The following is a 25,202-nucleotide window of genomic DNA, read 5'->3' as shown; positions in this document are numbered from 1 at the left end:
ATAGTTGTAGTACACCGGCAGGAAGTTACTCTCCTCAAAGCCACCATGTTATATGTAGTTTGACATTTTTCAGGTTATTTTAGCTTTTACAGGGAAAAAAATTGCAAGTCAAGACTTGAATAAAATAACTTAAAATAAAAGGTATTTTTCTTACCATTTGAGGTAAACACAAACCGCTTGTCTGAGAGTGAGCCACTATAAGAAAACAAAGGGGTGGGGGGAATGACCAAAAAGAGTTATTGAACACCGCCAGGAGCTGCTCATACAAACTAGACCAAGATCAGTATATTCACTTAGGGGTGAGAGTATTCTGTACCTAACAATCTCTCAGACCATATAGACAATCTTCAACATCTTGCTATTCATCCACCTCTTGTCATGGCATTCCTGTTTTTGCCATGGTCTCATAATGACAAAACTCAGACCATCCTTTACAGGTTTTGGCATATAGAAATTCTTTAAAATGATTCACCGCTCCCCCAACCCAGACTATCATCCTCAAAACACATTTCCCCTTAAGCATCTCCACTACGCAGAACCTATGCTACTTTGGGGCACTTTTATGCTAACCCAATTTCCCCATCTGCTACTGAAAAGCCACCAAAAACCATCATAAAGTGCCAAAATGCCGAGTTAACAGGAGCTCTGTATCTAGCCGCCATGCACTGCTCAAACAATAAGCCCAATTTTCCTCTCACACGAATGTAAACCAAGAGTAACTCAACTGAAATCAATGGAGTTACATGGATGTAAATCCAATTTAAATGCAAAGATAATCAGACCCAGTGAGTTAAACTTAATTTTAACTGAATCACACTTTAGTCTGGTTTTTAAATATGGCCAAATGATACCACAAACTGGTTAAAAATAAACACTCATGCTCTACCAGGGCTAAAAAATGAGGTTTTAATCTGGTTATAACATGGCTCTACCATAATCATGTTCCACTGAAGTTTTTAAAATGTCTCTTTTGTCTCTGAAGACAGAGCCAAATTTGTTGTCTTCTCTCCCCACTTCCCCCACCCTTGGAGTTATTTTAATATAGGACATTAAACAAAAAATAATCCTGCCCCACTCCACAAAACCTCACACAATGAATCATAGAATCATAGAATATCAGGGTTGGAAGGGACCCCAGAAGGTCATCTAGTCCAACCCCCTGCTCAAAGCAGGACCAAGTCCCAGTTAAATCATCCCAGCCAGGGCTTTGTCAAGCCTGACCTTAAAACCTCTAAGGAAGGAGATCTACCACCTCCCTAGGTAACGCATTCCAGTGTTTCACCACCCTCTTAGTGAAAAAGTTTTTCCTAATATCCAATCTAAACCTCCCCCATTGCAACTTGAGACCATTACTCCTCGTTCTGTCATCTGCTACCATTGAGAACAGTCTAGAGCCATCCTCTTTGAAACCCCCTTTCAGGTAGTTGAAAGCAGCTATCAAATCCCCCCTCATTCTTCTCTTCTGCAGACTAAACAATCCCAGCTCCCTCAGCCTCTCCTCATAAGTCATGTGCTCTAGACCCCTAATCATTTTCGTTGCCCTTCGTTGTACTCTTTCCAATTTATCCACATCCTTCCTGTAGTGTGGGGCCCAAAACTGGACACAGTACTCCAGATGAGGCCTCACCAGTGTCGAATAGAGGGGAACGATCACGTCCCTCGATCTGCTCGCTATGCCCCTACTTATACATCCCAAAATGCCATTGGCCTTCTTGGCAACAAGGGCACACTGCTGACTCATATCCAGCTTCTCGTCCACTGTCACCCCTAGGTCCTTTTCCGCAGAACTGCTGCCGAGCCATTCGGTCCCTAGTCTGTAGCGGTGCATTGGATTCTTCCATCCTAAGTGCAGGACCCTGCACTTATCCTTATTGAACCTCATTAGATTTCTTTTGGCCCAATCCTCCAATTTGTCTAGGTCCTTCTGTATCCTATCCCTCCCCTCCAGCGTATCTACCACTCCTCCCAGTTTAGTATCATCCGCAAATTTGCTGAGAGTGCAATCCACACCATCCTCCAGATCATTTATGATGATGCAGAACATGAATGAATGGTGCAGAACAGTAAAATAGCAAAGCTTTAAAAAGTGACTACGAATTATGGGTGCCCATCAAAATGCACCTTAAAGGGGCCTGATGTTCAGAGGATGGGTGCTTGGGCTGCCTAAAAATCTGTTCCCTTAAAGATTTTGCCAGTTAGGCAACCAAAAATCAGTAGTTCAGTGTTACCCAAACTCTTCCTGTCCCGCCCTTGCCCCCTGCCCCCAGTAATGGAATCTGTCCGCGCTCCCCCTCCATTACTGCACAGTTGACTCAGCAGAGGAGCTTGGGCTGAAGGCAGAGCTTGGGGGTGAACTGGGGATGGGAGAGGAGTGGAGGCTAAAGGCTGGCCTGGGAGCAGAGAGGGAATGAGGACAAAGTTGGGCTGGAGCAGGGGGTGGAGTGGAGCTGGGGCACTCTCTCCCGGACCATGCACAGCCCTCCCCCAAAATGTTCCTCTGCACCCTCTTAGGGGAGTGAACCCCACAGTTTGAGGACTGCACTTGTCCCTTTGGAAAATCTTGGCCAGTATGTTATGCTTTAAAGTAACTTCTGTACTGAAATGAAACAGAACTCCCTCCCAGGTTGCTTTTTCACAGTCATACAGGATAGTCTGTCCTCAACTCTAATTTGCGGGCTAATAGTGGCCCACAGAATTAAGTATTTTGAGAACCGAGCTGTAGCAAACTGGGAATAGGAAGGGAAGGGTAGCTACACGAGAAGACCAGTCAAAGTACCACTTCCCTTCACCACTTGCTAGATGGGGAATATTGGTGATTGCAGAAAAAACATGACTTTCAGAAATAGAGACTATACAGAGGGAGTTGATTTATTTGGGGGTTCAGGTGAGTCAAAGCAGCAAAAGAAACTGGTACTCCTCTAGGGCATTTCTCACAGACTATCATATGGGCTCTGTATGCTCTATGTCAGAATTTTACATTACTTCCAAAAGCATATTAAGGCAAAAGCATGTTTGCTTTTTTATTAAATACAAAGTGGTCCACTGTCAAAAGCATGGCTCACGAAGCCTGTCAAATCAATGAATTATAAATACTCCTAGAGCAATGTTTACAAAGTCTTACAAAATCTTTTCTTTTTTGCATCAAAGAAAGGCACTGAAACTCTGTCAAAATAGATGCCTCTAACTTTAGCTAAAGAGGGAAGATTAGAATTTCTATATTTTCAAGTTTAAGAAGCTTTTACATTTTGCAGGTCATTAAAAATGGGCTAATCTAATTACTGTAATTCATCATTTTTCATATTGTGATAGGTGGCATTTCACACAACATTCACTTTCTCACATAACAGAACAGTCAGTAAAGCACTACTATAAAGCTCCCCATTTCCTTATTAATCTTAAGAGGTCTGTTGAGCAGACAGCGAGAGCTATAAGGCTCTACAAAATAATCCACTTGTGACAATACTTGTGCAAAGAAAAATTCTCCGTTGCACTATGTTTACTATTGAAGTCCTCTTTTGATTATCGAGTCCACCTTGAGGAGATTTTGTAAACAATGCTGTTGTAACCCAAACCTTAATCTGTACAATTCCTAAACAATTATCTCTATTTTCAAAGACAGAAAAATACTTTCATATGCAGATTTAAGCCTAGAGTCCCTCATGAGTAAGAGCCCTTTGTTTTTGGTTTTTATTTTGTTTAAACATTTCCTGGGAATTTATCAGCATTTATTTAAAAAAAAATTAGCAATGGGTGAAAAATCTGTGAAAACCAAACATGAAAAGCCTCTGTGTGTGGAATTGGAGAGAATCTGGTAGTCACCAGAGGCAGTGAGTTGGCAGGGGGTGATAGGAATCCTGTTTCCTATGGGGCCTGTTGCTGCAGCAGTCTTGGTTGCTGGAACCTGGCTCCTGACCCATCTTGCTCCTCCACAATGCAGCAGCAGTAGCTGCCAACTGGTAATTACCCTTCTCTGCATAGGCACACTGTGCCATCCAGCAGAGACTTTGAGAATGGAGCCAGAGCTCGCGAATTCCAGCACTTGCAAAATTCGGGTTAAAATCAATAAAACCCAACCACACTTGCTTTTTTCAAAATCTGGGAAATTTTGGGAGGGAAATTCTGTAAAAACTGAAGACAAAGGGCCTTACTCATAGGCCAGCTCGGGTGACAAAGTAAAAGCTGATACATTTGCACTTAAGATGTCAGAAATGCCTGATAAAACTGAGCTGTGGCCACTGTATCTTCATTATACAATACACGTGTCTAGGTCCACACATAGATCATGGAAACTGCAAATCACAGGTAACAGAGCATAAAAAATGAAGCTAGAGAGGCCAAGGTCAGTTCTGGGGAGCTGGTAAGTGAGCAATTCATAACTTAACCATCAAATTATAATACAGCCACATTTATGGGCTCAATGCATACAAGCAGAAGTAGCTTTTGATGAGGTCAACTTCAGCTAGAGTCACTAAATGAAATAAATCTTCAATACTGAAATCCTCTGTAAATGAGATTTTAAAAAAGTATATAAAGCCTTTAAATAAAGGGGTATTTGAAGCTCATAAAATACTATTGCTTAGGTGCCAAAGAGTTATTCTTTCCAGCGCTGACAGTTCTGAGGAGTTTTAGTTATAGCGTGTGTATTGCGAGAACAGAATAGCTATTCAGTGTTTGAAATACATATTACAAAACCCTTTTAAAAACTTGAAATACAGATACAGTGTTTTTTCCTACTAATTTTGTCTTTTATCTTTCTGGCAAACACTCACTTCGCTCATGTTTTGAAATAAGATGAAATTATTCCCCTCTCACCTCCCCATTTAGTTGTACAGGAAGTGCCACACTGGTCAGACCAGTGGTCAATCTAATCCTGTATCTTGATCCCAACAACAGCAAGTACCAGATACTTAAGGGATGGGTTGCATACCTCCCAATGGACAGTTACGAAATAACATGCTCATGAGGGAAGTTTCTTCTAATCTTCGGTCCCCAGCCAGTTAGTGGCTGATTTATGCCCGGAAGCACAGGAGTTTATAACCCTGATACATTTTGGATGAAATCCTAGTCAACGGGAGTTTTCCCATTAACTTCAACAGACTCCAGATTTCACCTTTGTTTGACTGGGTAATCACATGATGTCAGGAGGACTTGGAAAAAAAAACTAGGGGGAGTGGGAAACTATAGGTGAAAAGAAATATTCTCCCAGGCACTCAGCTTGCTAGAATGCTTGGGATAGAGGGCTTCCCTCCCCACCAATAAATACCTCACCCATATTCCTGATATTTAAAATTTTAAAATATTAATAATCTTCCTGAGTGACACAGACAATTGCTGGAAATGCTCACTGCACAGTTAGATATTTTATTTTTGCCTCAGCTGTAATACATTTAGGGGCAGCAGATAAATGATAGCTCTAGTAATCTAAAATAGTGCTATAAAAAGCTTGTGCACGTATTTAAAGTTTTCATTTAACTCCCCTACTTCTCAGCACTGCTATTCATTCCTTCAGTCGTATTATTTTAATTTTTTTGATGTTTTTCATTAGTTCATCATTGCTTTTTTAACATATTGACTGTTTATATGTATGATTTTGTCTGCAGAACACCAAAAACTGTGTGTATTTGCGAACCAGCTGATTTGATAAATGTGAAATGAAAGAGTGGCACAATTTAAAATTTCTAGTCATTAATGCACCGAAGACCTGAGATACTATGTCTCTGTGTCCCAAAACTAATGCCATTTTAATTAAAGTATCAGCAAATCAAATGACATTGTGTATTAATAGTTGACCTTTGGAAGATAAAAGTAAGTGATAAACACTTAAACACTTCCAATTTTTTTCCCTTCTGAAAGAAGAAGAGCTGACAGTGTCCCACATGCTCCCTCTCTGATGTGGTGGGTTAATTATGCCTCCAGGGTTACTTTCAAATACAGAATAAGAAGACAAACTACTGTGACACTTACTCTTGTGAAAGGATGCCATTGGCCAGGATGCCTTTGTATCGACTTACTCCTTTCTGCTGAATCACATTGATCTGGCCACCCAGCTCATCTGCAACAACACCTGAGTGTATGGCTGATTTGCACAATAAGGAGGTCTGGAATGCAGAAACCAGAACTCAAACAAAAGGTTAAGTTTGGCAAGTTACTAAAACTTTCAAGCTCAGCCCACCATTGCCTCTCTTATAAGAAGTCACAGATCTTCAAAATCATAAAATCCTCTTAAGATTTAAGGTGAATATAAAGAAGGAAAGTACAGTATTTTTTTCTGTTTAAAACTCTTCCCAAAAATCAAATGCTTATTCAAAAAAAAGTAAATTAAAAAAAATACTGATTTGCTTATAGGGAAAGTGCTCCAGAATCACCATCTAACACAACCCTCCCACATGCCCCTCCACAGCAAAAGTCATTTAAAAAGATATGGTCACTGCTATTCGCTGGGTAAAATTAATGTAAAACTACTTCATGGATTCACTTATTCTGCTGAAGCCAGACACACCTATTACTTTGTGCAGGGTGAAGAACTGAGGCCTTGTCTACGTTTTTGGCAAAAATTTCCCATTGCTGATAACATAGTTCAGTTTCACCATTTTTAGCAACACTAGAAGTTCTAATGAAGACTGGCCGCCACTAGCATTTTAAGGACCATGTCAACTATGTGCACTTTAAGCAGAGTTAGATGGCACAGTACTTAAAATGCCAGCAGCTGGCCTACACTACAGCTTCCAATGTTGCTACCACCATTAAAACTGAGCAACTGTTTGCAGAATTTTGCCATCACTGCTAACTTTCCTTAGTGTAAGCAAGGCCTGAGTGAGGCCATGCTGTTTGTTGTTTTTCATTTCTAATCATCAGGTGTGCTACGCAGAGCGTCCTTTGATACAAGTTATGAGTAGAATTACCTTGTTATTTCAGCCAATTTCCCTGCAATTCTCCAAGACAGAGGTGCTGAACAATCAGTGAGAAGTTTGAGACATGCATTGGCATTTAAAACTCAACTATTACTCCACTTGTGATGAAGAAAAGTGGAACTTTATGTAAATATGTACTGCAGTATGATCACTTTATATCGGGATAAACTTAGAGATACTAGAAAGATGTCATAGAAATCTAGGGATTATATTCTAGAACCATGGGGCAGTCGGTGGTCAAAGCGGGGTGTGGTATAATACACACATAAGTGAACCATTCAGACCACTTTCTTCTTTAAACAAAGCCCTACTAATATAAGGCCTGATCACAATCCATTGAAGTCGCTAAAGTGCCACAAAGTCAGTAATTTAAGAAACTGGTAATTATAAATAGGACAAGTTTAGGAATCATAGAATCTAGAATATCAGTGTTGGAGGGGACCTCAGGAGGCCATCTAGTCCAATCCCCTGCTCAAAGCAGGACCAATCCCCATGAGAAAAATCCCAGGAAATCACTCTGAAATGAAGTAGACATTGGTGTCAAAATCCAATTCTAACTGAATTGATTTTTTTCCCTAGGAGGACAGACTTAAAAAAATGGGAAGATCTGTGCTAAGCAGGTATAGCACTGTTCAGGGAGGAACTGAGATCTGGAATTTGGGGTGCACTGGATTCTCAAAAGAGAGAGAGAATCCTGAGGTTGTAGGAATATTTTAACAGGTCATCCAGTACCACTTAGCGGACAAAGAAGGGGAGAGGGAGAACAAAAACCACAGTAGCTAGAAGCCAGAAGTATCTTTTCAGTGCATGGTTGTCTGAGTGACATTACATGTTTCTTGCTCATAAATGGGTGGTTGGCTTGTTTGGTAATATGTAAGTAGTAAAGGTACCAGTAAATGGGATTACTAACAGAGCTAAAAAATGAATGACATTTTTGCTTGTTGTGCTAAATAACCATGAATTTTCTAGGGTTGACAACTTTGTAATGTTTAAAAACTGGACACTCAAGCAGGAGTGCCTCTTCCCCCTAAGCCCCACCCTTGTCCCACCTCTTCCCCCAAGGTCCAGCCCATCATTTGCTCCTCTTCCCGCCTTCCCCCCATCACTCACTGCTTTTCCCCTCTCCTCCCCCCTCCCCGCATCAGGAGCTGCAGCTGCCGAACGCAAGTTAGGAAGCAGCTCCAGCCGAGTAGGGTCTGGCATGGGTAATTACCTGACGCCTTCCTGCCTCCCCCACCCGCAGTAACCAGACTTTGGGTATCTGGTCAGTAGATCTGATCGGACACTGTCAAGTCCTCTTTTTAACTGGACTTTCTGGTCGAAAACCAGAGCTCTGGCAACCCTAGCAATTGCCTTTGTATTCCATCTTTCTAAAGCCCATTCTTTACCCTTCATACTTACATCTCTGTATCCTTCCACTATATTCCCAGAAATATCACCTGCTATGTCTCTGCAACCAGCAGGACAGTATCTGCTGCAGTAAAAGAATAGAAGCGTGTTTAAAACATGGATTATAATGCCTGCCACACACACACAAAATGCCAACAAACCAAGAAATATTTTTAGAAATGTGTTCTAGCTGAGCATAAATTAGCATGTTTTTAAAAGGCAAATTTGTTCTCAGATTCAAGTTCATTAGCACACACAAAGAGCCAAAATAGTAATCATTTAAGTGCATTTTTTTCTCTTTAGTTCTGCTTGTTCTGCAAATATTACGACACAAGGTAACTAACTTTCCAAGCAACTCCAAGAAAAAGATATGCTCAATATTGTTCATGAGCACAGTAAAAATTGGCTTGCATTCCATTACAGTTTCAAAATCTATTGCCAGGTTCACCAACTCAAGAAACTAACCTAGAAACAATTTTAACATACCTCAGGTATGATCTTGGAAGATTCTGAGTGCCCTCAACTCCCAGTGGCATCAGTGGAAGTTCAGGGCTCTCAGCACCTCCAAAGGTTAAGCTCTGTATTTTTAGTTTACCCTGACACTGCCCACTTATGCCACAAATCAAGATAGTTTGATAATTGTAGCAGCATCCCCTTTTTTGTTCTGGAAAGTGAAGTCTTGGGGAGATGACTCTTCTGCTACTCACAAATAGGCCACAGATAATTACAGCATTATACTGAAAAGGAATTAACGTCTCAAGAAAACACATTCCTGTGGTAAATGCTAGGCTTTTCAGCACATTACAAGCAGCAAACAAGATACTTTATCCAGATACAACAATGAACAGGTCAAACAAGACACAGCGAGACAACTGCAGAGCATAGCGTTGCACTCATATTTACCTATATTCGTTCTTCATGTGATGGTTTGCTCTCTCCAAACACGTGATTAGATCTGTTAAAAATATTACAACTAGTCATTCCTGACTGCAGAGTATAAAAGTGTAGAAAAAACTTGGCTAAACATGAAATTATATTTTAAAAAATCTCCAGATATTATTTATACATTTACATCTTGATAGTTGACATTTTTATTAGCTAGAATGAAACAGCTATGATATCCTCACACCTTCCCTTCCCCTCTTACCCCTGATCCCATACATAAATCAGATAGTCTCACTGTGCAGTTTACTTTTAATGATAGCAGACAATCACATCATCAGGTGTTGGTGTTAAATGTTAGTCTTCAACAACCTGATATATCACCACCATGTGGTAAATATCTGAGCCTGAGCCCTCTTTTAATAGGACTTTAATGAGAACATGCTCATTTTCTGCTCAGATGGGCCCTATCCCACAAACAGTCTATGTAGGACTTCAATGGCTGCTGTGTGTGCATGCATTACTGCTCTATAACTGTCCCTTGTGTTACTCCTGAGGGCATTCTGAGCCAAAAAATTAAAAATTCCGTGCTAAAAAAAATAAAAATTCTGCACACAATATTTTAAAATTCTGCAAATTTTATTTGTCAAATAAATGTGGAGGCTCCAGCATGGCATTGGGGAGCACAGGCCACTGGCTACATGGAGGTGGGAGATCACTGTGCAGCTCCCCCCACACCAGAGGTCACAAACTCATCCGTGAGGTTGCACTCTACCCTGACACAGCGCAAGGACTGGCCCTGCCCCTCTGCACCAGGCGTGGGTGCATAGGCTCAGCAAAGCAGGATCCAAGTGTGGAGGGGCTTAGTGTGGGGGGGATCCAGATGTGGGTTGAGAGGGTTCTGTGCCAGGCAATCTAGGTGCAGGCAGCTCAGTGGTGATCTGGGTGCAGGGGGGATCTGAATGCACAGGGGCCTGTTGGGGGAGGGGGGTGGGATTTGAGTGCAACAGCATGGGACCCTGAAGGGGGTCCAGGTGAAGGTGGCTGGGGCTCAGCAGGAAGGGGTCTGGGTGTGGGGAGCTCAGGGGGTGGTAGTGTCCAGATGCTTGGGAAGTGGGGCTCAGTGGGGTGGGGATCTAGGTGCAGCTAGTTGGGACTCAGTAGGGTGGGGATCCGGGTGCGGGTGGCTCATTGGAGTGGTCCAGGTGTAGGGGGAGTGGGGCTCATCAGGGAGGATCTGGGTGTGAGGGGGTCTGGATGCATGGGAGTTGGGTGGATGGGGGGAGCAGCTCTCTATACTGCGATCCGTCCCCCTGCAGCTGAGGGGTGATGGGTACAGGAAGCGGGGTGGGGGGAGTTTGCAGAGCTTCCTATAGCTGCGGGAGAAATCTGGGGGGGTGAGTCTGATTTGGGCCCAGATGCCATGTAGGGGAAGAGAAAGTCCTGTCCTGCCCAGCCCAGCCGGGACTAGCAGCTGAGCCCTGCGCAGAGTAGGAGCCACCAGCTGGGTCTTCCCCCGTCCTGCCCCCTGCCCTACAGTGATTTACCTCTCTGTCAGCTGCTGGGTACCCAAAATTACTGGGGAGGGTCGTATGACCACTCTTGTGGCTTCCCTTTGCTTCCCCATCAGAAAGTCAAAGCAGGAAAGCAAAGAAATGTGCAGGGGACATAAATTCTGCACATGTGCAGTGGCACAGAATTCCCCCAAGAGTATTTGTCTACACTGTATTAAAAAAATAAATAAATAAATTATAGTTAAAGCAGGTAAGTTCCCTGGTAATACTGGGCACCCAGAGATTGGACTTTATGAATATTAGCAGCATGTTCATCTGTACCCTCAAGTTTTCTCTCTCTAATTCATAAGGACATTTGCTTTTTGGACCCATTACTATACCTGGATGATCACTACTGGCATAGGATAATAGAAAGCCCCGTCCCGATACATGGGTCCCACTCTCAAAGCGAATAGTTGCTTCATTAGTATCCAAGATGATTTCTTTAGGAACGGGCATCATATTGCCACAGTATGGTCCTAAACACAGAAAAGAAAAAAAAAAAAGATTTCAAAAGCTTTAGATGACATAAATAAAATAGGGAATAGGCAGTCTTTTCATAACTAAGGAATTTCACCATAAACTCCTTCTCTTGAAGTATGATTACAAATGTTTACTTCACATGTTTGGGTTGAGACCTTTGTGGGTCTGAAACCTGAAGTTACTGTAACACAAAATAGCAAGAATCCAATCCTGTAAGTACAGCGAAAACTCTGGCATTTACATTTCTTATTATTTTAGCCTCAAGTGGATAATTGATGCTCTTTGGCCTTTGAAGTACAATATTTTGAAACTGCAGTAACCCCATTAAGGAAAGAGTGGAATATTTAAAGGCAATCCAAGGAATCTATGCAGCATCTGCAAAATAACCTATCTAGATACACACAGGTCAGGAAACTTTAGCTATGATTGCAACTTAAAAACAAAAAGTATGCATGTTCTTAAAAGAAAACATGTAGCATGAGTAGTACAGTGAAACATGCCAGCACCACTTACGGTATCAAATATTCAGAAACAATTTATTTTTATACCAATCACTGAATCTTTTTCTCTCTCAGTCTTAAAAACATGCTGAAACAAGGAAGCCTTGAAGGGATTTTTAAGTAGACAATGCCAGTTTATTTTACAATCTTTAAATAAAAAGGTTTCAGAGTAGCAGCCGTGTTAGTCTGTATTCGCATCCAATGAAGTGAGCTGTAGCTCACGAAAGCTTATGCTCAAATAAATTTGTTAGTCTCTAAGGTGCCACAAGTACTCCTTTTTTTTTTTTTTTTTTTGTAAATAAAAAGGGTAGCCTTCATGTTCCCATTGAAGTAGACAGGAGTGTTATTGCTGCCAGCTACAATATCTCAGGATACTGGCTGGCACAGTATTTCCCTGTTTCAGAGAGGTCAACCTGGAATTATTGGCAGCTATTCTATTTTCTTCAGGACCCTCTTCCTTTCTCAAAGAGCAAATATCTTTGACTGGGAAACTGCCCCCTGCTCTTTCCTACTGAAAGTAAATAGGAAGAGTACCAAGAAGTAACTCAGTCTTCACCCTCCCCTCAACCACAGATGGCCCCATAAACTAGGAGATAGTTTATACCCATTAGTCTTCATTTATGAGGATGTGTAATACTTACTCTCCAGTAAGATGATATATGTAAGTTTGCAAAGAGACTTCTATTAAGAAAAGAACATTTACCCCATAGAGACTACATACATTTAAAGTCAGCATCTCTCTGCAGGAGGAAATTAGGTTGTGTGTGTCCCCGCCGAAGCCTTAAGGAGTCTCTCAACCACGAACTATAACCCATCTTCCTCTGCCTACCAAGACCATGCCCCTGAAAACAGCATAGTGGTCATTAGCATGTGGTAGAGGAGTTTCCTTTAAAGAACACCAAACCCTACCCATTAACCATCCAGAAGGGAGTCGCTGCTGAATGAAGCAACGAAATTAAGATTGGTCCCTTTTGGTTATGTAACTGAGAGAGAACTGCATCAAAGTTCAGGGAAAGGGAAGCTGGTATAAGAAAAGAGTCTAGTATATAAACCAGGACTTTGGAGCCTACACAACTGATTTGGGATATGTGGAAGATGCAACGCTAATCTCAGCCTTTTGTTTTGTTAATAAACTCAATTTCTAGTGCTGTTCCTTTGTGACAAAGGCCTTGAGAACATAAAACAATCATTAGGGATGAAAGTTTGTTTCAGATTTTTTCTAAAGATCAGGGTTATTCAACCCTATGTGCCTGCAGTGGTGGAGGCCATGACCTTTGGGATCCATGAAATCACAGCCACAGAACAAATTCAGTGGGCTACACTTTGCCTGCAGTCCCCCAAAGATCCCGTCTATTTATATATAGATATAAAAGGAGTTGGTTATTTACAGCATCCCAAATCCGACTCTCAATGACACTCCACAACATTCTCAGGCCAGCCTTGTGCACAGTGGTATGATCAGAAGTCATATACAGGACAGGGAGGAAAAAAATTGTTTAAGCCCCCTAAGAAAGACTAAGGTTGACCCTAGGCTTATAACATATAAGGCAAAATCAGGTACGCACAGCAGTAAAAGAAAAGGAAGCAGCAGCTAGGATTAGAACTGGGCAGAAAATTTCCAGGGTTTGGTGGAAAATGCCAATTTGTAAAACCCAACATGTTTCATGGAAACATGGTGGGTTTGACAAACTTTTGTGTCCGAAACCTGCTTGGTGGGTTGCTGGGGAGCATGGGCTTTTAGGCTTCAAGGCAGCCCCGAATCGGACCTAAACCAAATGTTCAAGTGTCAGAATTCTCGTCAAACCAGAAATTCCAAGTTCAGCCAGCTCTAGTTAAAACACTTCCTTTGTGCATGCATGTGCTAAAAATGGCCTATGACTTAGTGAACCTGAGATAAGCAGCACCTGGCCGGAGCCCGCACCCCAAACCCCTCCCGCACCCCAATCCTGAACCCCCTCCTGCACCCCAAACCCCTACCCCTGTCCTGAGCCCCCCCACAAATTCCCTCCCAGAGCACACACCCGCACCCACTCCTGCATCCCAACCCCTGGCCCCAGCCCTGATCCCTCTCCCAGACTCCCTCCCAGAGCCCACACCCCAATCCCCTGCCCCAGCCCCCTCCCAGAGCCTGCACCCCAACCCACTGCCCGAGCCCCGATCCCCCTCTTATATCACAACACCCTCCCAGACCTCACACCCCACACCCGCTCCTGCACCCCAATCCCTTGCCTCAGCCCCCTCCCAGAGTCCACACCCTGCACCCCAACCTCCTGCCCCAGCCCTGAGCTCCCTCTTGCATTCAAACTCCCTCCCAGAGCTCGCACGCTGATTCCATCCTGCATGCCAACTCCCTGTGCCAAACTCAAACTGGAGCCCCTCCCACATTCCAAACCCCTCGGCCCCAGCCCAGAGCCCACACCCCAACCCCTTTCCCGGCCTGCTGAAAGTGAGTGAGGGTGGAGGAGAGCAAGTGACGGGGGGGGGGGGGGGAAATGGAGTGAGCAGGGCAGGGCCGCAGAGAAGGGGCGGGGCAAGGGTGTTTGGGTTTGTGAGATTACTGTCATTTCTACATTTTCTTTTAGGTAGATCCTGGGTTTCATTTAAATTCAAAAAGTGATCCTGTGCTTAAAAAGGTTGGAGACTACTGATTTAGGAGATTCCTGTCTCTTCTACAACTTTATGATTGCAGTTGTTGCTGCAACTAACAGATGGGTAATCAGTGCTTTGTGGCTCTTATATAGTGCAGAATTTTTGGGAAAATAAAAAACACAAACAAACCCAACCCAATTGAGTTATTTGACAGCTGGCAACCAGTCAACTCTTTAACAGAATCCTCAAACTCTTTCCAAATATCCTAATTTTGGGGACCATATATATGACGAATTCTGCCCATTACAGTTTCTCCAGCATTACCCATTCTTGTCCTATTGATGCATTTAGCATTAAAGGGAATTAAGTACCACTGGTAAAGGATTTTAACTTTTTTTTTTTTTAAAATGGAGCATGCATATTGCAGGATGTGGGCTGCTGCTTCAGATACTTTCCGAATCCTTGTCCTTAATGTCCATATTCAAATCCACATCCCATCATTTCATTAATGTGCTTTTGTCCTCTTAGTAACAGTTTAAAATAATTTTATATAAGGTAGAAAATGGACCTGTATGTTTCATAAGTGTGATGAGTAGTTTTTCAAAATATGTCACTTTTACACTTCGGTTCTTCTTTCTAAGGGAGAAACTTGAAAAAATGTCTCTGGTGCAGTTATTGGTAATGCAGAACTTTAAAACCTGTTGCATACTGTTGCATCTCTTCAGAATGATCTGAAAATGTACAGATCCAATCTCATAGTAACAATATGCTCCCATGTCCACAAGCTTCCCAGAGATTCATTAGGGTTGAATTTTGGTGTTAACAACTATGGGCATTAGAAGTGATGGGAAAGGGCTTAATTTTTCATGTTATCCCATGCCTCTATTGTTGCTCTCAATAAAGTGGGTATATACACATTTTTTTGGCCTATAGGTTTTTTTTTTAAATATAGGCAATTATGAGTTTGACTGTATAACAATGTAACTGTTCTATTTCTATCCAATATTTATTATGGTTGGGAATTATCCAGTACAGCATATTACTGATTTGGCTTCCCTGATTATGTTGTTTAGTGCTTGATAGCACCAGACCCTTTTGCCAAGGTCTTTGTAGGGTTGCCTATTTGACTTGGTTTCTTGTGTGCCCAAATGTATTGATGATTGCCAATCCACAGCCTTCAGAAGTTTCCCCAGGATGATAATCAGTAGTGTTGGGAAGAGAAAACTGATTCAAGGTAAGATATTAATTTTGACTGACGTAATTTTGCCTACCTAGGAAATTTTGTATTTTGACAAGTTTTCCTAATCCGTTCTAAATTTTCTTAAATACATAATATAAAATCCTGCCTTTTAAAAAAAATAAATATGTACTTGAGGTATTTTAATAAGGTGGTCAGGTCACCCATTTATATTTTTGCAGGTCAGGGCCCACATCAACATCCAGAAGTTCAGACTTACTGTACTTTATTTTAAAACCTGAAACTATACCAAACTTCAGTATTTCTTTTTGCAGTTCAGGTTGCGTGCCAGGAAGGTTTTTACACATGCCATTGCATATAAAATACAAGTTTGTTTCTTACTTTTATTTCATTTATATTATTATTTCTGACCACCTGTGAAGGTTTCATTACCATGGCAAAGAGAAGAGGGCATCATTGGCATGTCCTCTTAAAAAGAGGCAATCTTTCTGACAGGTGTCCATCAATTCTTACTGCAGCCTGATCTGAGAATGCAACAGATATTCAATTTTCAAATTTGGGGCATAAAGCGGAGTATTTCTAGGGTGCCTTTTAAGGACTGACAATTCTCTCAAAAGCTTTATCAGCATCTAATGATAAAAACGTGTGCGGTTCGGTGGTTGATTCGGCTAAAAAAAAAAAAAAGATCAAAACCTCTTGTGAACGTTGTTTGTTAACTGCCTGTTTAACACTGATCTCAGTTAATGTACATAGACTGAAAAAAAAATACTGCCTATTTGCTTGGCAACTTAATTTATCAAAGAGATGGCTGTATATGCCATGCAACTAGATAGGTCTTTACTGGTTTTGGTATTACTACAATATGCGCTCCTCTCCAGGTAGCGGTGATCTTTTTTCTTTCAATATCTCATTAAAGACATCGGACTGGTTATGCCAGTTGTGCTCTGAAAAATTTGCAGAATTCTGGGGGAACCCATCATGGCCTGGGGATTTACCATTTTTACATAATTTAATAACCTCTATAATTTCTTCAGGTTCAGTGTCCTCCTCCAGAAGCTCCTTGTCCATTTGATTTATTTTAGGTAGCATCACATTAATTACATACTCTTCTCTGTTTAGGATGAGCTGGCTACAAAGCCTATAGCCTCCGGTAAAAATTGGCAAACGCCTCACATATGTCTTTGAACCGGTGGCTAGTTCATATGGAGTCACCCACATTAGAGGAATAATTTTATCATCTTGCATATTTTTTATATTAGCAGGTAGCCTGCCACTTTTTTTTACCTTTTTCATAATAGAGTTGTGTAAATCTATTTGCTTTTCTGTTTGTAGTAGTTTACCTCGAGCTTCTCTTGTATACTTTCCAGGATTTGATTTGATTTGTGTTTTAAAGTCTTTTTACTTCTCTTAAGAAGTTTGGTGCCTCCTTTTTAAAAAGGATTCTTTACTTATCCAATGCTACTTTTTATGGTTCTCTCTATCTTCTTTACCAGGTCTCTTTTTCTTTTTAAGTTATTTAATTTTTTTTCTGTAATAGGCTACTTGCTAATAACTTCATGTTCCTAAATTCACACTCTCCCCTATGCCTCCTTCCAGGTCAGTCATTCTGCTCCCAATTTCGTCAGTATCAACATTATCTCATTCAGTTTGACATGTACAGAGGCCTTTTGATTCACCAAGGACTCGTCTCTCCTCTTTGTCTTTAGACTTCTCCCCACAAACTGACCCCTGTGCACCAGGCTGCATCTTGCATCTGCCTGCTCGGGCCTCTTGTGTCCCAATGAGTTTGTCGTGGGAAAACAACTTTTTAAATGGTCACTTCTGCATACGGTTGCCGTTTATGAAGCAGGTACTTGGGATGCCCCAGGGGCCAGGGTGGGGTGGAGGTGGCAATGGGCTTGGATTATGTTGGCTTCATCTCAGATCTCAGGGCCCAAACTGACACTATGTAGGGCTGGCTGAAAAAACACAAATTCCATTTCACAAAAGATTTTGATTTTTGACATTTGTTTTCATTCTGTATCGGAATGAAAACGAGACCTTTTGAAATTTTTCATGAAAAAGAGAGACAACTGCAGAACACCCAATAGCCTAGTCGCCAGGGCACTCACCTGGAATGTTGGGGGATCCAGGTTCAAGTCCCTGCTGTGCCTAATGGAAGCTAGCACTTAGAGTCAGGACTTTCCCAGAAGGCTTACTGAAAGTTACTATTTTGTCAACTCTTATTTTTAACGAGCATTAAGTAATATGGAATGCCTATAAGCTTCAGAAGAAGTGTTATCACTTTACAAAAGAGACGTTTAATTCCAGGGAGTGCTTCCAAAAAGATTATTAAAACAATAAAAGGATAAAGGAATACTTGTGGAACCTTAGAGACTAACAAATTTATTTAAGCATAAGCTTTCGTGAGCTACAGCTCACTTGATGCATCCGATGAAGTGAGCTGTAGCTCATGAAAGCTTATGCTTAAATAAATTTGTTAGTCTCTAAGGAGCCACAAGTACTCCTTTTCTTTTTTGCGAATACAGACTAACATGGCTGCTACTTTGAAACCTAATAAAAGGAGAACAATTCTTTATGTAAAAGCTGGAGGGAAGGTTATAACTTTTTTTTTAAGCCCCAGGGAAACAGTGTCATAATAAAAAGTAATTATATTTAAAAAAATTCTTTGCCCTGATTTCATATAATGAAAATCTGATGGAGTAAGAGCATTGCCTGCATGCCCTATAATTAATATCCCTTGTACTTCTCCTTTGGTCAGAGCTAGTCAAAGAAATGGAGGTGTGACAGATTACAGTTCTTCACACTGCATTATTAAAGCACAGAGCAATAAAGCATAGTGAAAAATGTAAATCTGTTGTGATCTGAAATAGTTAGAGGGTATTTATTAAAAAAAAAAAGGCAGAGATCTTTTTGTTCTTAACAACCTTGCTAAGGTTGAAACATTGGAAAGATACTGCAGCCAAGATGTTAATGCTTGCTTTTCTTTGGATCAAGCCTATGTAGAAACTGCTTAATTTGATGTACAATGAAAGCTTGTCCAGACAATTTACTAGATTACCTGAAATACCAGAAACAATACTACACTCATGAGTTTCCTGTGAAGGGAAAAAGTACCTGGTCACGCCTATAGTTATACAAGATATAATAATGATGATAATAAAACTAGTGGAATGAGTCCTCTTGAGACGTAATGACAGGTATGAGAATCTTTTGAAATAGAAATGAAATAAGGAAACCCAGTTCTAACAAATACAGGGACTAGTCATCACATATAGAAAAATACTCACTTATAAAATTTGTCTAATACTACTTAGTAGCTGAGTGTGGGGAGGAGAAAGCATTTTCCAATAGATTTTCTGAAGTAGTTTTGCATTGGTGACTGGCTAATAAAATATGCAAGAACAGGTTACCTGGATTACCTACTCAAATCACTGCTAGCCACTCAACAGATTTAACAGCCACCCATGAAGGACCAAATCTGACTCCCATTGACTTCAGTGGGAAAAGTATGTATCCTTCAATTACCCTCCTTTCTCAAGAAGGGTTGAAGGTTATTTCACAAAATAAATAAAAATACCCCCAAGCAATCGGGGGGGGGGGGGGGAGAGAGGAGAAGCAAGGAGGGCTGGAAGATTGAGTTGGGGGGCAAGAGCTGGAAGCTGACAGACAAAAGAATTGAAATATGGCCACTAAAATTATTTTCTATCTATCTTAGAAAAAGAAATGGATTGTTACAATGTGTTACAAACTGGGCAAACAAGTCAGCATGGCAATTATTCTAGCCTTCCCTGGACCTGTAGTCCACACAGTTAATCTTGTTTTTACATCAGTATCAATTATTTAAAAGCTCATTTTTCTTTTACTAGGCTCTGAGCCTGCAGTAAGCTTCATGCAGGCAGTGCCTGTAGAGAGCCCCACTGCGTTGAGCGTCTGCTCACAGAGTGCTCATTGCAAGAGTGGGGCCTTATTCTTAATTCCTTGATGTTTCAGTCCATCTCGCTCTGTGATTAAATGTGTCTGGCTTTAAAGCTGTGCCTTTGAGAAGAAGATGCGTCTTGCTTCTCTGGTAGGTAGCATGTGCATGGCTATGTTAATATTTAAATGAATGGCTGACAAAGGTGAGTAGCTTTAGTGAAACTGAAGTCAGACTAGCTTTGTCATCTGATGATTAATAAAATTAATTTTAAACCATTCTAGTGCCTACGTACACAGTTGTCAGAGATTTTTGCCTTAGCGGTATCCATAGGGTCAGCCCCCTTGAGTGCCGTGTTCACGCGCTGGTATATTAGGAACGGCCGACCCTAAGCCCTATCGATTCCTTCAACTCTGACAAAGGGCTAGGAGGACAAGTAATAGAATGGCCATGACCAACACATCTCGAAGAACCATTTTTTCTTCTTGAGTGCTTGCTCATATCAATTCCATTCTAGGTGACTCACAAACAGTATCCTCGGAGGTCGGCTCAGAGTTCACAGTCTAGTGACGTACAGCTCTGCTCTACTGAAGCCAGCATCGTTCTGGGCCCGCTGGGTAAGTGCATAATGGGACATAAATGTGTGGATGGACGACCAGGTGGCTGCCCGACAGGAAAGCTGCTGAAGAGGCTTTCACCCTGGTTGAGTGGGTGGTGACAAATGTAGCAGCAGTGAATGCAGGCAGTGATCAAAGAAGAAATCCTTTGAGCGGACACTGGACGACCTTTCATCCTGTCGGTCACCACAACGAACAATTGCATCGACTTGAGGAATGGCTTGGTCCTTTCAATGTAGAAGGCTAGCACCCGGCTGACATCTAGGGAATGTAACCTACACTCCTCCTCCGACTTGTGCACCTTTGGGGAAAAAAGACAGGTAAATAAATGCCCTGGCCTCTATGAAACTATGAGACTACCTTGGGCAGTAAAGCTGGATATGGCCGCAACTGGACCTTGTCTTTCTAAAAGACCATATAGGACAGTTCCAAGGTAAGCGCCCTAATCTCAGAGACACGACAGGCGGATGTTATTGCAACCAGGAATGCAACCTTCAAGGAAAGGAGAAGAGAACAGGGAGCCAGAGGTTTGAAGTGGGGTCCCGTGAGCTGTGTCTGCACAAGATTCAGGTCCCATGGAGGAACAGAGTCCCTGATATGCGGGTAGAGGCCCTTGAGGAACCTGGCAGTCATGTCCTAGACGAAAACTGACATACCCTCAAGCGGCGGATGAAAGGCTGAGATAGAAGAAAGGGACCTGCAGGGTGTAACCTGAAGATATTATGTCGAGCCACCCAAAGGTCCGAGATCAGCCGTGACCAGGCCAACTGGGGTTGCAGGCAGTTGAGGAAAGATCAGGGGTGTGGATCCTGGGAAGTGACTGGGGTTCTGTCCTCCGGCGCATCCTCAAAACGCCCACTTCTGGCTTCCTTGGCCTCTGGAAGAACCAGGCTGGGCAGAGGAACGGGAAGATGAAGGGTGACACTGTTTTAAATCCTTTGTCTCTGCCCTTCTTCCTGTAGGAGCTGGACTGAGGGACACCCCACAACCTTGATGGAGGTGGCAAGGGACAGATGGCTTTCTAGCCTGCTCAGAGGTGTGTAGGCCCAAAGAAGGGAGGGTGGCATGGGAATCTTTAAGGCCATGGAGCTGTGCATCGGTCAGCTCCAAAAAGAGCCTTGCTTCCTCAAACGGGAGGTCCTGGAGGGTACTCTGCAGCTCCTGGGACAGCCTCATGACCACCGCAGAGGTGGCTACCCTGGCCGCTAAGTCCGTAGCATTCGAGGCCATCTGGAGGGCGCCTCTCACCACCGCTTTGCTCTCTTCCACCAAGATGGTGAACTGCTGGGCTCGGTCCTGTGGAAGGCCATCCTTGAAACTTGCTGATGGAGTCCCACAGGTTGAAGTTGTACATGCCTAGCAGGGCCTGATGGGTTAGACACCTGAAATTGCAGGTTGGCTGTCGAATAAATTTTCCTGCCAAACAAGTCCAGTTTCTTGGGGTCTTTATTTTTCGGTGTGCTGCTCGCCTGTCCCTGGACATGACCAGAGATCATGCTGGAACGTGGATGTACAGGTATTCAAAACCCTTTGCCGGGACACAGTACTTCTTTTCTGCCTTCTTGAAGGTAGACGGAATAGAAGAGGGGGTCTGCCACACAGACTTAGCAACATTTAGGACCTCTGGGTGGATGAGTAATGCGACTCGGGCCAGGGTGGAAGAGGGTACGATATTAAAGAGGTCGTCAGACTCCTCTGCTAGTTCCTTGACCTCCAAGTTCAGTTTGGCAGCCATCCTTTTGAGCAGGGCTGCGTGTTTCTTGAAGTTGTCGGAGGGGCTGCTCATTTGCTAGGGGCCTGCCACCACTTCGTCCAGAGACTATGAAGAGACTGCACCGCAGGGGGAGGGGCTGCTTCCCCTTGCTCATCTGGGGACAGTTCCTTGGGCATTGGGGCCCACTGTGTCGCCCCTGCATCGGATTCAGCACTGTGCTCTGACTCTGGCGTCAGCTGTGCTGGGGGCAGTTTGTCTGATGCGGCCTGGGAGGAACAGTGGGAGTACAGGACTGGAATAACAGATACACCTCACGGGTTCCAGCACTGCCACGAGCAGGCCACCGCCGCTGCCTCCAGACTGCCGCTGCAGGAGCCGTGCCGGTCTCACGGCCCGGTGGCAATTCGCCTTTTATAGGTGAGGAGCTGAACTGTTCTTCCAACTTAGACCATTGCCCTTTCAGCGAACAGGGCGGAGCTGTAGATGACTGAGTCTGCTGACTGACCCTCATCAGCAACCGGTAAGGAGAGGGCAAGGATCAGTGCCTGCCCGAAGAGCGGTACCGGGGTGCCAGAGACCAGTGCCACGACAGGGAATGATCCTGCACCGGGGTGATCGATGCCTGGAAGACCATCTAGGCGATGGTGATCCGCGCCGTGGCGATCTCCGGTAGGAGGCCTGATGGTACAGGGATCGGTGTCGTGACTCAGGTGTCTCGTGCCTCGTAGGTGGAGACCTTGGTATCAGGGACTGGGATCTTCTGACCAGGAATCGAGGCTGCAGTGACAGTGTCTTAGGCCATGGTGATGGGGATCGACAGCTGCCGTCTGGGGATGCGCTGCTGCTTTAGAGGGCAGTCTCATAACCAGCTTGCCCATAGATCCTGGGGCCTTAGCCGGCTTGGTGTCTGTGGTGTCGGCTGGTCTACTTGCTCTTTGGCCACTGGGCCTGCTTTGGGCACAGATGGCCCTACAAGGGGCCGGGACCCCTGCCACTCCCAGGAGTCTGAAGTGGGTTCCTGGCTGGGCAAGTAGCTCCGGGGCGGCATGTGGCCTAACACAAGTCCTTTGCCTGAAGCCCCCTTTTTCTGTCGCAGCCCTGTTGACTTTGACCGCTTCATAGGCACCGGCGAGGGGGAGCAGTGCTGGGCAGATTCCAGTGCTGGTGGTGCACTGTGCACTGACGACAAGTTGCCAGACATGGCGTCTGATCGAGAGGGCTCAGAGGCAGGATGAACTGCAGCCTCCGTGCGGAGGTCCCTCAAGTGAATATCCCGCCCCTTTTGAGTTCAAGGGCGAGTTTTTGCAGATCCTGCACTTGTCCTTTCTGTGGGACTCCCCAAAACACTTTGAACAGCTGTTGTGAGGGTTGCTAAAGGCCATCGGCCAGCTGCACAATGAGCATGGCTTAAAGCCTGGTGAACAGGACATGCCCCACTCTGAGGCAAAGTCCCAGCCCGGACTCTAACTACTAAACTACTCTGACACTTAACCTAATGGTCTAACTAAGTACCTAACAACGGAAAACAAAGGAGACAGAATGATGCACTGTAAAAACCGCCAACGCTCTTGCAATGCAAGACAAGGTGCTCTGATCAACTGACCATCAAGGGAGGAAAGAAGGAATTGAGAGGGCATAGGGTCGGCGGCACCTAACATACCACTGCATGAGCATGGCACTCAAGGGGACATCACAGCCTACCCTACAGATACTGCTAAGGCAAAAGTCTCTGACAACTGTGCATATGAGTGCGCACACACCTAGAATGGAATTGACATGAGCAAGCACTCAAAGAAGTATCTTTACACATACTCTGAGCCCAAACTATTAGTTACAAGTGCAATACTTGGTTTGGAGGCTTCATCTGGTGAACACTGATTATTAGTATCTTTGTAGAGCCATGAGCCTAAGTAATGATACTTTTGAAATGTTTCAGGTTCCCTATACCTGCACAACTTACTGGGATTGTAGAGAGCTACCAGTACCAACTTGAGTCGGAGGGACTTGAGAGAAGTGGCATATTAATTGAGGATAAGCAATTTATATTTTGTTTACTATTGGAATGTTGGTCAATAGTGATTTAAGAGTATGATTTATTGACCTCTTTAGCACAGGAGAATCAAGAGCCACCATGTTACAGAAGTGCAGGATTTATTTTACAACTACATTAAGCTTCTTTTAATATTCAGCCATTTAAAAAGTGAGATTGTAAATATCGAAGTATAATGGTTTCATACACAGCTTTATTAAAACTCAAGAAAAGCATGAAAGGATGAAGGGCACTAAAATGTCACTTTTGTAATGGAGTTGAAAGGCAAGGTTTAGTAGTTCACCATAAGCAATTTTCAATTTATATATATATTTTTCAAGAAAAGAATTTTTAAAACCAAAATGATCTATGTTAGTCTATAAAATCTGTGGCGTGCTACAAATTTAAATATTACTTATATTTAGGTTTTTTGTTGTTTAACTCCTAGAGTCACAGACTTATTAAAGGGGAAACGGGGGGGGGGTGGAAGCCATCAGGTAATATAAATCCTCAAACCCACTCATTTATATAGAATAATAGTTCCCTTTAGGCTATGGAACATCAATAGTTCAAAAATGAACTTGTGTATTCCCTGCTGTAGTAATTTAGTCCCAACAAAAGATAATAATTATAGAGTCTGAATCATGATTTACTTACAAGGTTAACGTATGAGGAACATACATATATGGGGGAAGTTATTTTTGCCATTGGGGAATTGTAGCTGTACTAAGGGGAAATTTACTTGGAAGCCTTAGATGTATTTTGTAAAATACTTTGTTTCTGACTGATTCTCTATACTATATACCTGCTCTTCCAATTTTTGTAGTATCCAGGTGTTCTACTATGTTGATTAAAAGAAATAATTTAATAAACTTCTCTTTGGGGCTTGTCATCTTATTATTGCATATATCATGAAAACACAGTAGCTTTGCTCACCAGAACTGTTGACCATATTTTATACTTTCAGACTTCATACATTGGCATTTTTATTGCATATCAAAGCTTGTTGGATTCTTGGTTTTAAACATTTGACAATTACAAAAATAATGACATTTTAAAATATTGGTCTTAAATTACTCCTATTAAATGTGTTTTCACTACTTACAGAATCACTTAATATTATACATGCAAAAAGAGAAATCCCTGAAGCTGACATCTTATATACTTGGAAGGAAGGAAACATCATCTAGGGGTAGAAGTACATGATAGGGAGGGATGCAGAGAAGAGACCTGGACTCAGGGGTCAGAAACAGCTGATACTTGATTTAAATCTAAGTACAAATGTAACAAAACATTGCCTATTCTGGTCTCGGAGTGGGAGGTGCAGCACTTTCAAAAACATGCAAGTGACTCAGAACTGGAAAACAAGTAACCTTGAAAGTCCTAGATTGGAAGATATTTACGATCTTTTGGGGCCTACT

The 25,202-nt window shown here is 42.8% G+C and overlaps 1 protein-coding gene across 2 annotated transcripts in view; it reads right to left on the bottom strand.

The window, feature by feature from the left end:
* The window catches only part of DCBLD1 (discoidin, CUB and LCCL domain containing 1), a 102,090-nt gene that overhangs the window by 27,450 nt on the left and 49,438 nt on the right, over positions 1-25,202 (bottom strand). The window contains exons 3-7 of one of the 2 annotated variants that reach the window (XM_038395775.2): positions 11,077-11,214; positions 9,204-9,255; positions 8,313-8,385; positions 5,965-6,098; positions 155-195 (exon numbers count right to left, since the gene is read on the bottom strand). In XM_038395775.2, the coding sequence (XP_038251703.2) occupies positions 155-195; positions 5,965-6,098; positions 8,313-8,385; positions 9,204-9,255; positions 11,077-11,214 (438 nt within the window). The remainder of the gene's footprint in view (positions 1-154; positions 196-5,964; positions 6,099-8,312; positions 8,386-9,203; positions 9,256-11,076; positions 11,215-25,202) is intronic. The other variant, XM_043510873.1, reaches the window with a different exon arrangement.

Source organism: Dermochelys coriacea, chromosome 3 (assembly GCF_009764565.3).
Source record: "Dermochelys coriacea isolate rDerCor1 chromosome 3, rDerCor1.pri.v4, whole genome shotgun sequence".
NCBI lineage: Eukaryota > Metazoa > Chordata > Testudines > Dermochelyidae > Dermochelys > Dermochelys coriacea.
Note: the sequence above shows the minus strand (reverse complement) of the source record. Positions and strands in the feature narration are given on the sequence as shown.